Source organism: Hoplias malabaricus, chromosome 8, assembly GCF_029633855.1.
Source record: "Hoplias malabaricus isolate fHopMal1 chromosome 8, fHopMal1.hap1, whole genome shotgun sequence".
Lineage (NCBI taxonomy): Eukaryota > Metazoa > Chordata > Actinopteri > Characiformes > Erythrinidae > Hoplias > Hoplias malabaricus.
In genome coordinates, this window is record NC_089807.1 from 8,487,969 (window position 1) to 8,503,011 (window position 15,043).

Genomic DNA, 15,043 nt, shown 5'->3' on the forward strand with positions numbered 1-15,043 from the left:
CAATTACTTATCAATGATGGACACTCAACCTCAGACATCCCATGCTGTTAAATATGACTCAGCGCCTTATATAACCCCTCTCTTATTCCTGAAACAGCGTGCACCCCGTGTTTCCCACAATTACCCACGATTCCACTTACACCACTGCAGTGCGTGTGTTTACGAGGTACGGGCTGCAGACTTTCGCACGCGTTCGCAGACGCGTGGTACCGCCCCAAATAGGGGCTGGGAACACGTGTGAGGGGATAAATAAGACGGAGGAAAGTTGGACAAAGAAAAGAAACACATTGTTGCTTCTGGGACAACAGCTTGTGTCTGTGATACATGAACTTTACAAGAGAAAGAACAAGAAATGCCACCATTGAACATGATATTTTGATCTGTTTTAAAGGGTCCATTCATCATGAGGTCATAACCCAGCTGGGCTTTTAATAAAAAGACAAACATGCTTAATGCAGGTGTCCGACTTTCTTCTTATTGACTGTCTACAAAGCAGGTGAGGGTCTAACCCTTTAGAGAGGGATGCAACTCTTTCGCAGGGATTCACAGAACCTGTTCTCCATGCAGATAAAAGGTAAAGAAGCACTATATAAACCACGCACAGAAACAGAACAGTACAATTATTTGAGCCGTTGTGAATCTACATGTAACACCTGCTTTTACTAAAAACACACTATATTCAGAGTGGATTTTCACAGCAAACTATAAGCAGGCGTATTCGAAAAGTCCTGAGACTTCAGCTCTCTCTCTCTCACACACACACACACACACACACACATCACCTTTCTTCTTGACCATGACCATCAGCAGGAAGACGAAGCCTGGATATTGATGTGTCCTGCAGATGATGCTGAAGACGCAGTGCAGAGAACCCCAGAAAAAAGCGAGGGAGTATTACAGACGACAGAAAAGCTGCTCAAAAGCAAAGAGGCTGCTCGGCGTGTCTCTATTCTTTTCTATTCCCAGTGCTTCTCATTCTCTTTCTCTCTCTCGCTTCTCAGTCGCTCCCCATCCCTCTCTGTCCCCTCCCCCTCCCCTCTCTCTTACCGCTGTGGGCTCACCCCTCTCTCGCTGCAGTATGGAGGTTGCAGGGGCTGCCATGTGACAACAGCAGAATGTTAGTCAAGTGCGCTCCTCTTAAAGTGCACCTGCACCCACACCGCAACGGCAACCGAGAAATGATCCACTCAGTACACGGCCGTACGAATGAGTTTGGGACAGCCCTGGTTACATTTCATGCTGTGATTTTCAAAGTAAAATTCCCAATTTTTGGGATCAAATTTGCATACAGCAATCTGTCATATCATTAAAGCCACCTCCTTGTTTCTACACCCACTGTGCAATTTATCAGCTCCACTGACCACACAGGAGCTCTCTGTAGACTGTCTGTTGCTCACAGCAGTGAAGAGCGAGGAGCAGAAGCTCTGTTTTTTTAGCTGTTTTCGCTCTGTTCTCTTTCTTTTTCTCTCCGTTTTTACTCAGTGCTCTTATTTCTCCGCGCTCATTGTGTCTGTTTGGTTGAGTTTAACCTCGTCTTTGAGCTCTGACTCAGACTCAGACTCAGACGAGGGGGCGGGGCCATTCTAAAATCTCTGCACTTGACGTCAGAAGCGGAGCAGAATCAGAACGACTCGTTTTAACCCATTTTCTGATTTAGGCAGTTCACAGAAGACTGACCGGGTGTGGTCTTGTTTCACAGTGTGTGGGTTGGTGGGCACTTTCATTTTTAACATATGTCCCCTTGCAATATTTTGTCAAATTCAGTATTATTTGGGATGTGCAAATCACAAACTCTGAGGCTGCAGCGTTTCTTTGTTGTCTGGCTTTTATCCAGTTTCCTGATGCAGTCCGAGCTGGAGATTTGAACCACGGCTGGAACAGTTGCTGAATAAAATCTAAAATGTCGTATTTACCTGCTGTTTCTACATAATCCCCTGGTGAAACACTCTAGCGCTCTGCTGCTTAACCCCCCACCCCCCGCTGCCCTGGATTTGCGGCCAGAAGCTTGCAATTATATAAGTTAGGATTTGTGGACCTCCATTAATTTTTATTCCTAAACATAGGCTTGTAACTCCGCTGTGGATTCCACTTACTGATTATGAGATTGCATAACTCCCTCTCGCTCTCTCCCCGTGTCTTTTTCTGTCCCCCCCCTCACTCATGCATGTGTAAAGTCTGAGCTGCTACAATGTTCCCTGATAGCGACGCCTCGCAAATGATATAATTAATCACTTCCATCCTGTTAACGAGTAATCTCTGTTCCACATGATCATTTCACTTTCATGATTCCTCTGAGCTCATCGGGACCCCAGAAGTTAGCAAGTAGTGTGTTAACATACAGAAAAAAAGTACTTTCAAGTCATTATTCTTTCATCCATTCATTCATTGTCTGTAACCCTTGTCCAGTTCAGGGCGGCGGTGGGTCCGGAGCCTACCCGAAATCACTTGGTGCTAGGTGGGAATACACCCTGGAGGGGGCGCCAGTCCTTCACAGGGCGACACACACTCTCACACTCACACCTACGGAGTCACCAATCCATCTACCAACACGTTTTCTACCAGATCAGTTCATGAATCACTGTGAAGCAAATCTGAGTCCTGACTCTGCGAGTTTGAGTCAAGAAATGAGTCGTTTTGAATCAAATCAGACACAAATCATGAGTCATGTGTTGTGAGTCATAGTTGAGTCAAAAATCACTGCATGTGATGTCATAAAATTGTCTTAAGATTGAGTCGAGTCATGAGTCAGTAAATGAGATACCCAAGTGTGTCTGAGAATCAAATTCCCATCTTAACTTTTCAAAATAAAGAGGTAGTGTTGTGGGGAGCATCCTGGAAAATAAAATATAAAGGCAACCGATTACTGCTAACCCTGCTGATAGCCCCAGCCTCTCCCAGGATGCAGGACAGTCAGACACGCTAAGCTCAAATCAAACTTTCTCACTTATAAATGAATTTTTGTGATTTCTCAGAACAGCTGCATAACTCAATTGTTCCAGGATCTTCCAGAACACACCCAGTTGACCCCCGGAAGTGTTTTATAAGTAGCCCATTCGCTGGATCAGTGATGTTGGGGGCAGGGAAATCTCAATGCCACTGTGGCACACAAAGACTAGGGCTGAGAACCACTGTTGTAATATATTTTAATAATTTATAAGGACTTTTAACATAATTGTAATTAAAAATTCAAACATTCTTCTACTCGTCATTTTACAGTAGCTGTGTCGTATTAAAAATCACACGTGTCATTTTATTCAACAAAAAAATAACCTAAAAATGAAGCGGTGTGAAAGCGGCGAGTGAAGAGTTTATTGGGCGCTGCGTTGGTTCTGAGCTCCATCAGGAAAAAGCTGCAGAAGACTGTGATGGGTTTGTTCTGTTCTTGGGGGAAATACTGTGTCCAAAAGTCTGTGTGAGTTTGGGTTTAAACGATTTAATTGATTTTCATGTAACGTTCATGAAAGTAGCGTATTAATACTTAGCCTTTAGTTTAGTTTTTTTTCTTTGGTAAAGTTTTTGGTAAATATTTCTTTCTAATTTAAATCACCAGATTTAGTCAAGGGCACTACAGCTGTTGAGGGAGGGACAAACTGCTGTTCCTTTATCCACCCACCAACTCAAATGTCCCAGCTAGTCCTAAGGAACCCGTGATTGGTTCCCAGCCTGTGTCTCTAACCTTTAGGCTACAGTTAAACTAAAGTGGAATCAGTTCGTTGTGCACTGCTACCCCAGCTGTTTTGTCATTTTACAGATTTTGTAGAATATCCATGAACCTGATTCTCACCCTCAAAATCTCCTAAAGGTGTGTTCAGAGTTGTTAGCTTTGATTCTATTGAAACGAACCTTGGTGTGTTTGCTCTTTTGGTGTGCTTTGTTAAGGTCAGTGGGAACACTCCCTTTCGAACTCTGGTACACACTTAACAACTGGACCAAGACCAACTGAGCAAGTTTCTAAACTAACACTGGTGTGGTTTGTTTGCAGTATGAACCAAATGCATCTAAACAAACCAAACACAGTATGTGACATCCCAGGATTTTACAATAATTGCACTGTGAGGGGACAGAGTGCTTTAAAAACACTTCTTTAACATTTAAATGCTTTAAAATGTCTTCTCTCTGTAGCGGACCCCCTTTGGTTTGTGCAGTGAAGGAACATCGTTTGCTGTGGACTCCTTTATCAATTTTACTAATTCTTGCTTGATTTCCAGTTGGTAAAAATACCTCCAGGTAAACACACACAACAATGATAAGCGCATTAAGACCAGGTGATGGTCACTTGCAAAATAAAAGTCATCATTGTGATCATTGATATTCTGTAAATCATTTTCTTGTTTGGTCCTGACCAGGTCTGAACACACCCTAAGCAGCTGCTTGGAGCAACTCACCAAAACCCATCCCTTATCAGAATAATGAGGCACTTGTTGAAGACAATAAACGCAACTCTCAATAACAGATCATCCAGTAAGAATTTACTAGACTTGGCAGAAAACCCACGGCCCTCTATTCCGCAGACATCCTCAAAAGGTTGCTTGGGACCCCAACCTTAACCCATCCTTCCTCATACCTGGCAGCAGGCTCTCAGTCACATAGTAGTCATCAGGGTTGATGAAGGGCAGCTGCTCCATCATGCACTGTTTGGGGATGAGGTAGAGCACCTCTGCCACACGGCCATCCTCGATGACTGACCTACGTTTGATCGAGTTTTTGCGCTTGACACGTCTGCGGTCCACTTGCTGACTGCGGCCGGAGCCACAAAGCTTGCCCAGGCTGTTCAGAGTGGGCAGAGTGGGCATAGCTACAGTCCACTTTTGCTTGATCTGAAGTTCTTATCCACACCTGATCCAGTGCCTCTGGGATTACTCTTCCTCTTGAGGAAGAAAAGGCAATATTCTGGTCTTCTTGGAAAACTCTGGAGTCATAAGTGACCAGTCGAGGACGACGGATTTCCAAGGTCGAGCAAACTCAAATGTGAAGGAAAAGAGTCGAGCCAAACAGACTTGGGATTTAGTTTTTCAATCTTCTATGCCAATCTGCGCCAACCTCTGATATAGGAACCGACTTGACCAAATGTCAAAAGTCACATTAGTCGAGTCTGGCAATCTTGAAAAAGTAGGCTTCTCTTGGTACAGCTACCAAACTTTACATAAAAGCTGGCCCTCCTTTCCTAATGGCCTGGGATCCACTAGGCTGGATGAGTGATGTCCAGAGACTGCTGCCAGAGCAGAGGGCAAGAGGCAGCTTAGAGTGTGAGATCCTCCCTAGGACACACCATGAGCTCCTTGCCTTCTCCTAAGAGGATTAGGCCTGACGTCCACTCTGCGATTATCTTGAAGGGTGTGATTAGGTGACGCTGGCATCCTATGATCTCTCCCCCCTGACCAGAGTCGTGCAGCAACACTGAAAAATCCTTGGGCTACTTTTAATCCAAAAATATGAACAGGATCCTGTCTCTAAGAATATTCCCAGATACTTCCCATTGTCTTTTTTTTACTTCATAGTCTTTGCTCATAAACACGGCTTTCTCCAAGGGTGCTGGAAGCTATGCAGTGATTGGTACAAGCAACTAGGAAGTACGAGCAATCCCTGTAAGACACTGCCTTCTCCAGCATGATCTGGTTATGAAATAAACTCACATGGTTTCAGAGATACTCCATCCCAAAGAAAAAAGTGCTAACCATCGCTACATCTGTAAACATGTCTACTCATACCCTACAGCAGGGATGCAGTGATCTCCAGGATGGGATTTTCCAGTTTAAAGACTAGGAAAACCCCTCCTGATGATGCACCTGGAAGGTGAGAGGAACTGCAACTGCTTTAAGATGGATTTCTGGGTGTAGGCTGTTTGAAATGTAAACTCTTAGACGTGGAATGCCAAAGGAAAGTAGATATCGTATTGCAGTTGGATTATGCCCCTCCTCACTCTAAGAGACTGCACTTGTCAGAGATTTAGTTTTATTCTCACTCTACTTCTAGTTGTTTCAACTGGACTTGGTATTTTAACTGGCCACTGAGGGCTTAACTGTTTTACGTATTTTTCTCTCTTTTTTTTTAATCTCTGCCTGTTTTCTCTGGTGTGATTTTTGGACCAACTGTTAACCCTGTTTGAGGCTCTGTCTTTTGCACTGTATATTTACCCTCTTAAACTCTTTTTATTCAGGCTAGATATTTAACTGTTCTTTGTTCTGGGTCACACCCTGGTCATATGCATTTCAACAACGTGTGTAATGAGGCCCCGTCCACATGCATCTGGATATTTTTTGTTTAATATCCACATGAAAATAGCATTGTAGGTCACTGAAACTGAAGGTTTTTGTAAATGCTCTGGAGATTTTTGAAAGCGCTTGTCAGTGTTGTGTTTATGAAAAAGAACAGAGCTTTTCAAAGAGGCTGAAGTTACACTGCATACAGAACAGGTGTGTTTCTGTTTACATTAGCAGAGCATGTTCAGAAACGTATGCTATTCTATCTTGTGTGTGAGCGAGAGAGAGAGAGAGAGGATGAGTCCTTTTTAGTTTTTTGTTGTAAGGGTCATGGGGATGAAAGTGAGAGAGAGAGAGAGAGAGAGAGAGAGAGAGAGAGAGAGAGAGAAGAGAGAGAGAGAGAGAGAGAGAGAGAGAGAGAGAGAGAGAAAGAGAGAGAGAGAGAGGATGAGTCCTTTTTAGTTTTTTGTTGTAAGGGTCATGGGGATGAAAGTGAGAGAGAGAGAGAGAAAGAGAGAGAGAGAGAGAGAGAGAGAGAGAGAGAGAGAGAGAGAGAGAGAGTGATACAGAAGAGAAGTGATACAGGGAGAATGAAGACAGTAGAGAAAGTCTGTCAGTCTTTATCTCAGTTTAAAAAAAAAAAACTTACTTGTGTGGGCTGGACAGGAACAGGTACTCTACTCTTCATTAGGAGTCTTGCCAATGTCCGAACAATTTCTGCTTGGACCTCTTCCAGACACTAAGAGCTTTTATCCGATTCTGAGAGGCTCAGATTATTTTCATCGACACAGCCCTCAACATCTCTACTTTCATGAGCAATTTTTGATCATCAGACCATTACCAGGGACAGGCAGGAGACAGCTAATCGCTATAATGCTGGTGCAGGAGTACTACACTACCTGGAGGACTTGGATGTACCAAACCAAAAGCTTTGTGAGACGCCTGATCTGACAGAGCACAAGTATCAGGTTGTGCGATAATGAAAGCAGAAATCTGCCGAGCTCAGCAGGCGGTCGCCCTCGGGAGTGGGAGTGTGCACGGAGTAGGCAGGATTAGGAAGATATGAACCATGTCGTGTTTTAATCTTCAAGATATCAGATGTTTGCCCAAAATGATTAACATGTTGACGTTCAGGGGGATTTTGAAGGGGTGAGAGAGAGAGAGAGAGAGAGAGAGAGAGAGAGAGAGAGAGAGAACAGAGAAAGAGAGTGAGGAATTGATTTATCAGAGCTAATGTTTCTGGGCTGGTGTGGAGCTTTATGAATAATACAGTTGTTCTTCAGTCTGAGTCATGAAGCACTCTGTCTTTTCCAGACATAGATAATTTTTTTATAATTTTTTAAAAAATGAACCACCAGCACATAGAGGATGAGAGGCGCACTCTGCAAAACCCTCCAAACACAGACCGGTATAAAAAGTATAATCCGCACAGAGGTCCTTAATCCGACAGATTTACAGTTATCACGGGTGTGGAGTGGCACGGCCCCAGGATAAAACCTAAAGTCATTCACTTATTTGACTCTGATTCCCGGAAGCGTGTGTGTATGTCACAGTTCCTGAATCATGGAAAACCGAATATTCCTGTTCAATGTAGAACATAAATAGTTGCAGAACATAACTTTCAATGGAGGACGGCACTGTGGAGCAGCAGGTGAGGAGGAGTGTGGTGTGTTCTCCCTGTGTCTGTGTGGGTTTCCTCCGGGTGACTGTCTGTGAGGAGTGTGGTGTGTTCTCTCTGTGTCTGCGTGGGTTTCCTCCGGGTGACTGTCTGTGAGGAGTGTGGTGTGTTCTCTTTTTGTCTGCGTGGGTTTCCTCCGGGTGACTGTCTGTGAGGAGTGTGGTGTGTTCTCTCTGTGTCTGCGTGGGTTTCCTCCGGGTGACTGTCTGTGAGGAGTGTGGTGTGTTCTCTCTGTGTCTGGGTGGGTTTCCTCTGGGTGCTCCCGTTTCCTCCCATGCTCCAAAAACACACGTTGGTAGGTGGATTGGAGACTCAAAAGTGTGAATGAATGTGTGAGTGTGTGTCGTTCTGTGAAGGACTGGCGCCCCTCCACGGTGTGTTCTCGCCTTGTGCCCGGGTAGGCTACGGACATTTTTCTCCTCAAACACACTATTCCACCAGACACATTCCCTTTAATTCCAAGTAATTTTGCAGCATTTCTATTGGTCCATTCTTCATGTAATTTTCACAGTGTAAAGAACAGCCGCTGTGTTCAAATGAGGTTTAACTAAACATCCACAAACACAGAGATACAGGTTTTCCTTTGGAAGGTGACGATATATAAAATATCTTTTGTTTTTCCCTCATTCACCTAATATTCTTTAAAATTTTAATTATTGATATTCTCTATGTGAATGTACCTAAATATTGCATGTGTGTGTGTGTGTGTGTGTAGTTTTTCCTTCATCTTCCTTTATCTTCATGCCTTTTAAGCACTTCCTGATTGGGATTGCGATGTGTCCAGAGCCTAACCACAGTCAAGTGTACACACAGATACACTGTAGTGCAAGCTGTAAACTGAAAGTAACTAACTGGAACACCTGGAGGAAACCCCCACAGACACAGGGAGAACACACTCCTTACACACAGTGACCCGAGGAAGGGATTGAACCCAGGACCACGAGACACTTAAACTGTCACATAATCAATCCCTCTCTCCTCTCCAGCATCGTCCAGGTTTACGTCCCAAACACAGTAAAACACTGTGAAGCGCAATGAAAACATAACTAACATTCCCTGACTCATTCATATATAGCACCTTATCTGCCCACTGCCACCACACCTGCCCATTTACACTGAAGTTATAAGGAGTGTTTCAGCTTAGACTCCTTCTTGGTTTTGATTTCTGTAACCACTTCATCATGATGATGTTGCCAGTCCATCACACAATCAATTCATTTTAAAAACATGCCTTGAGACGTCCCAGTCTCTGTCTGAGGTGCTAGAAAACCACAGCCACTCTCAAAGACTCAGACGGGTAAAAGTGGCCCAAATCGCATGGTATCTGACTTTTTAAAATCAGATTTGGGCCGTGTTCATACGTGGTATCGCGATCCGATCCATATTCGATCTGTGGCAGTGTGACTGTCTGAACGGCCTTTATTCGGACTTTAACGTTACTCCAGCTGTTCAGAATGGAGCTCTGGACTAAGGTCCAAAGCATATTCGTTTTAAATTGAGGCGATTAGGACGTGGAAACGGTCAGTCAAAGCATTTTCAGTTTTTGTAAAAAAAAAAAAAATACTAGGAAACAAAATACATGTGAAGCTTCTTAACCCAAGTTCCTGTCTCACATTTATGAAAAAACAAACAATGCAAGGTCTTTTGAAGTCGTTCTATATCAGTTTTATATCATTGATATCGGTATAAAGCTGTATAAATGGGAATCATGGACATGTTAAACTCATTATGGTGCCTCTTGTCTCGTCTTTTGAGACCACGTGTTCACGAGAGACCGGGGAAATTTGTGCTAAGAGTGAAAGAAACATCCGTTCACGATTTAATATTCGTTACAGTCTTTAATGAATACTCTGCTCTTAACACAGATCTCATGTGGAATAAAGAGAAGGAAGGTGTTGTGGTACAGCGCTGCACGGTGAAACATTCCCATCACATTCCTTCATTTCAAAACAAAAGCGTGGATATTTCCTTCTGGTCAGCGCCTGAAGCGTCGTCCTGTTGTGTGTGAGGGTGAGTTTAGGAGCATGGTCTGTTCACACTGATGTCAGATATAGGTCACATCATACAGACAGTGTGAACAGCAGAACCAGACAAAAACAATCTGATTTGAGCCACTTTTACCTGCTGTGTGAATGTGGCCTTAGTTTAGTAGTTTGGATGTCTGGTTACTATCACCACAGGTGTTAATACTTTGGAGTGGGTTACACCAGATTAATGCATTTCACATCACACCACTCCGGATAACTTTGCCCAGCTCTGATTGGCGTATGCTGAAGTTGTGAAATGCAGGTGTAATTCCCCTTTAATATTCTTCACTATCAGCACCAACCACTTTTTGTGAAGACTAGGAGCATCCACATCTGAGCCCTGCAGCTCCACGAAGAACCCAAGCTTGGTTCAGCTCTCTGTATGATCCTAAAGCCAGCGAACAGGGTGGGGTTCAGGTTGTTTATCATGCTTTCTGCCACATTAGTCGTCCTTAGGGGGTCTGCCGAGGTAAGGGGGTTTAGCTTCTGCGCTACATCCATTCATCTCCTGTCAACTTTGAGTGTGTGTGCTTTTGCTGGCAGATCGTGGCACTGTTCTCGTCTCGTGAGCTATAAAATTAACTCAGCGCTATTAAACAGAGAAAGCAAATTAGGGAAAAGAAGTACAGAGAGAATGAGGGCACAGCCCTTAGTAGAACGCTCCTGCTGCTTCACCTCAGCTCCCCTCGAGACTCTCTAAGCCCATTCAGTCTGCTAGCATCACTCCCACTGCAGAGGCTCTGGGACAACTCCCAAACAGAAGGGAATACAGTCTCCACACACAGCATGCAGAGATAAACATGCCAAGGTCAGGCTCAAAGACGACCGACCAGCTAAAAAGGCAGAAAAGCCAGAGTCCTGCACTCTCTTACCGTCCAGTCCGAAGCAGGAGGTGATTTTCTGGGCGTAGTTGCACAGGCCGTCGTGCACTGCACTCCTCTCCCCCATTTCTGCTCTCACCTACCCTCGCTCCAGCGCAGCCAGGACATTCCAAGGATCCGTGCTCATCAATAATGCAGTTGCACGCGCTGCTTCTCATGCACGCACAGGGAAAAAAAAAAGTGCTGAGACTCTGTTTCCTCGCCGTTTGTCTGTGTGTCCGTCCGGTCTCTAGTGTCCCACGCTGGGAGGAGGCAACAGACTCAGCACCAATGGTAAAGGACAAAAAAGATGAGATACATGAGGATGCTGCAGTCTTACAGGTACAGCCTTCTCCAGGAGGAGGGTGGGCATTTACAGGAAACCCAGCACTAATGCTACGCTATTGACCCACCTTCACAAACACACACACACACACACACACACACACACACACACACACACAAGAGATGGGAAATGGATGGGATTCTTCCAAGTAAATCCTGAAAGAACCTCGCTGACACAAACGTCAGACTTTTGTTTAACAAGTTCCTGTTCAAAACTTTGCAGACACTCCTTATAACGAGTGAATTCTGCAACCTGAATATGCATGTTCAACTGAGTCAAGGGGCTCTGGAGCAGCTACACATGAGCCTGTGTTAACAATGTCCAATGCCAAACATGGGCTGGCTTTGTGTTGTCACAGGATGTCGTCCAGTATCTTTGGGACAGGTCGGAGTGGTGTTTGTGATCCAACATTCATCATCCACTAGCGGTATCTGACCTCGCTAATGTTCCTGTGGCTGTTAGTTGAAAGGGGGGAAAACAAATGATTAATAACCTTCATTTTAGGAAGGATCAGGAGACCACCAACCCACACACGGGAAGTCAAGACCCCCCGCCCCCTCAGTCAGTCTTCTGTGCGCTGCCTGAGTCAGAAAACACAGGATAAAACGAGACGACCTGATTCTGTTCCACATCCGACATCAAGTACAGAGACTTTAGCATGACCCCGCCCCCTTGTCTGAGTCACAATGAGGGGGCGAGGTCATTAACAACGTTTATGTGAGAGCGCAAAACGAGAAGGTTAAACGCAGCCGACACAATGAGCGCAGAGAAATAAGAGCACTGAGTAAAAACGGAGAAGAAAGAGAACAGAGTGAAAACGGCTAAAAACCAGAGCTTCTGCTCCTCGCTCCTCACTGCTGTGCGCTCGGGGTCGGGGTGAACAGCGAGCGGCTCATTATCATTTAAAGGAACAGGTGCTGAAAGCGGGCGTTCTGAACAGGGGTTGTTTACACAGGGGGAGAACACTGCTGTGGGGCTCGTGGGGTTTGGACCAAAGCAGGACCTGTTAAACACCTAATGTCCGTGAGAGTCTGGAGGCTGTAAAACATTCAACTAAAGCTGGAATGAAATTAAAAAGTATTCAACCAAAAAATCCCACCCCCTCCCTTCAGTGACTCCCCAAATCACATGGATGTGCACTGCCGGGCTACAGCTGGAGGAGTCCATGAGAGAGAGGGAAAGCTCACACTGCGTGGTATTTATACAATGGATTAACATCCTATATTATATTTATTATTAATAGTTTATCAGCTTCTGGTTTTATTTTCCTTCAGTTGGACATGGCTCAAGAGACACAAGCAGTGGCCCATTTATGAGCTGAAGATGGTGTCGCTGTTCCACTTCACTGTTGCCAAACAAACCCCTCCAAAGAACAAGGACAAACCCTTTCTATCATTGAGCTGAACAGGTCACTTTCATCATGACACTTCAACCCTTACTCAGATGATCCACTTCAAACAGTTCAGTCACACCATCTGTAGTGTGTACAACTAGGCTTCAAACATATCATTGAAATATAAATGTCATTCATTCTCTCACTCGTCATTTAAAGGTAACTATTGTGTAGTATTAAAAATGAAGTATTAACACACTGCCTCCATCTGTAACTGGTCTAAACCCACACTCACACAGACTTTAGGACACAGTATTGTCCCCAAGAACAGAACAAACCCATCACAGTCTTCTGCAGCTTTTTCCTGGAGCTCAGAACCAACGCAGCGCCCAATAAACTCTTCACTCTTCACACGGCTTCAGTTATAGGTTATTTTTTGTTCAATAAAATGACAGCTGTAGTTTTTGTTTGTACACCACAGTTACCAAAGAAAGACAGAAGAGCAGAGAATGTCTGAATATTTAATTACAATTTTATGTTACTCCTCCTCCAGGGTGTGTTCCCGCCTTGTTCCGGGTAGACTCCGGACCCACCGCGACCCTGAACTGGATAAGGGTTAGTTTTAATAAAGGTTCTGGACAGTGACGCTTTCTCATTTCCATCGTGGAATGTGGTTTTCTGATGAGAGCCATAAATTATCATCCTTTTTACAGTAAGGATTAAATATTTCACCCCCCCTTCCTTCACACCTGAACTCACTGGACTGCACTTGTGGATGCAGGAGTGTTAAAGGAAAACCTCTGCGCAGCAAAATCGATCAATCTATGAAACATGCGAGAGGCCGAGAGTCACCGCTAACAAAGTGACTCCACAAAGTTTCGCTGTGAACCCAGTTCTAAAGCGGTTTTATTCCAAACAAAAACAAAGTCTCTGTCCTTGACGTCAGAAGAGGAGCAGAATCAGAACGACTCTTTTATCCCTCGTTTTCTGAATTAGTCAGATCACAGAAAACTGACTGTGTGGTCTTATTTCACAGTGTGTGGGCTGGTGGCTTCCAGTTCCACACGTCACACACACTTTAAAGTAACGGTGGGTTCAGGCAGACATCGTCTACTCTTCTAGCACACGAGCACATGTCACCTTCACTCTCTCTACCAACCAGGAAGACCATTTAAAGCACTTTACATTGTGTGTGTGTGTGTGTGTGTGTGTGGAGGGAGGCAGAGTACACTTGAAGGTGAGCTGAGACCCTAAGTGAGGATTTGATGGCTTTAAATCAGAGCATTAGGGAGGTGTACTGTTTTTGGAGAGTTAGCTCTGGATCACGAACACCACTCCAGTTCATCCCAAGAGTATTGATCCATCACACGAGAGAACACAGCTCCACAGCACAGTGTTGGGGGTCTTCACACCCCTCACCACACCTCACACTGAGGGGGAACATTAATGTAGCTGCACTCCCTCATTTTAAAAGGGTGTCTACAAAGGAATATACAGCAGTAACTAACAGCACTGAGTGGTTTCAGAAGCAGTCATGTGAACAAACGATCTACTGTCTGTTCAAACAGCGCCACCTGCTGGTTTTAAACAGATGTCCATTGTCTGTTATTGGATACGGCCACTGCCTACGAGAGTGATCATTAAAAATAAATAAATAAAAACTGATGAACAACATGATCAATTATAATTTCAGGCTGCGTTCGGCTTCTTCTCCTTTGTTTACACTGTAAATAAACCCTGGACCAATCAGAGAGCGGCTGTTTAATGGCAGAAAAATCCAGACTTTTTATGATTCTACTTTCTGGGGATTAGATTTAAGCTCAGGTTCAGTTCCAGCTTGTGTTCCACGGGCTTTTAGGGAATATTTTAAATTAATTTCATTTAACATGGATTTTATGAATTCATTTATTCACCAGCTGTTTATTAATGCATTAAAATTAATGTTGTTGTTTTTTTTTTCAAATTAATTTCTATTCAAAAAACACCCATTCTATAAAAGACGGTAATCAATTTAATGTACATCAAAGTAAACATGGGACAATGTAAGATTTGAATAAGATTCAGTAAATTTAAAATTTGGTTTTGTTTGTTTAAAATGGAGAACCAATTATATATAAAATAAAGAACCAGTTGTTTTCCATTGCATAAATTAACTTTGTGTAAACAAAACAAAATTTTATACATTTTAAATTTGTCGGTTTGCGCTGGAAACTGGTCTAACGTGATTACGAAGCTGTAAATGGCTTAAAAAAAAAAAAAAAAAAAAAAAAGGCTGTCACACATGCTACATGCTAGACTTCCTCTCTCTGCTCATGGCAGATCCCTCCAAACGTTTACAATCATGTAACGGGATGAGGATGTTGCTCTATTCCTGCTCCGTAGGGGGGTAACACTGACTTATTTCTGCTGTTACAGTTACATTACTTAAGGTGGAACTGACTCTAAATTCAGGAGAGCGCTAACTGCATGAAAGTAAACACAGAGCGAAAGTGCTACAAAACTGAACAGCTCGAGTTACACATGAGTTTCTGTGGGAATTCAAACAGTGAATAAACACTTCACACTTCAATAAACAACAGTCTTTTATGCCTGTTTCCCA

At 43.8% G+C, this 15,043-nt stretch overlaps 1 protein-coding gene across 10 annotated transcripts in view; it reads right to left on the reverse strand.

The window, feature by feature from the left end:
- Positions 1–11,049, reverse strand: part of ablim1a (actin binding LIM protein 1a) — an 85,194-nt gene extending 74,145 nt beyond the window's left edge. For 7 of the 10 annotated variants that reach the window (XM_066678457.1, XM_066678454.1, XM_066678451.1 and 4 more), the window contains exon 1: positions 10,778–11,049. In XM_066678457.1, the coding sequence (XP_066534554.1) occupies positions 10,778–10,853 (76 nt within the window). In that variant the 5' untranslated portion in view covers positions 10,854–11,049. Of the gene's footprint in view, positions 1–782; positions 987–10,777 lie in introns of those variants that run through there. The other 3 variants (XM_066678455.1, XM_066678453.1, XM_066678448.1) reach the window with 1 other exon arrangement.
- Between the last annotated feature and the right edge of the window lie 3,994 nt (positions 11,050–15,043).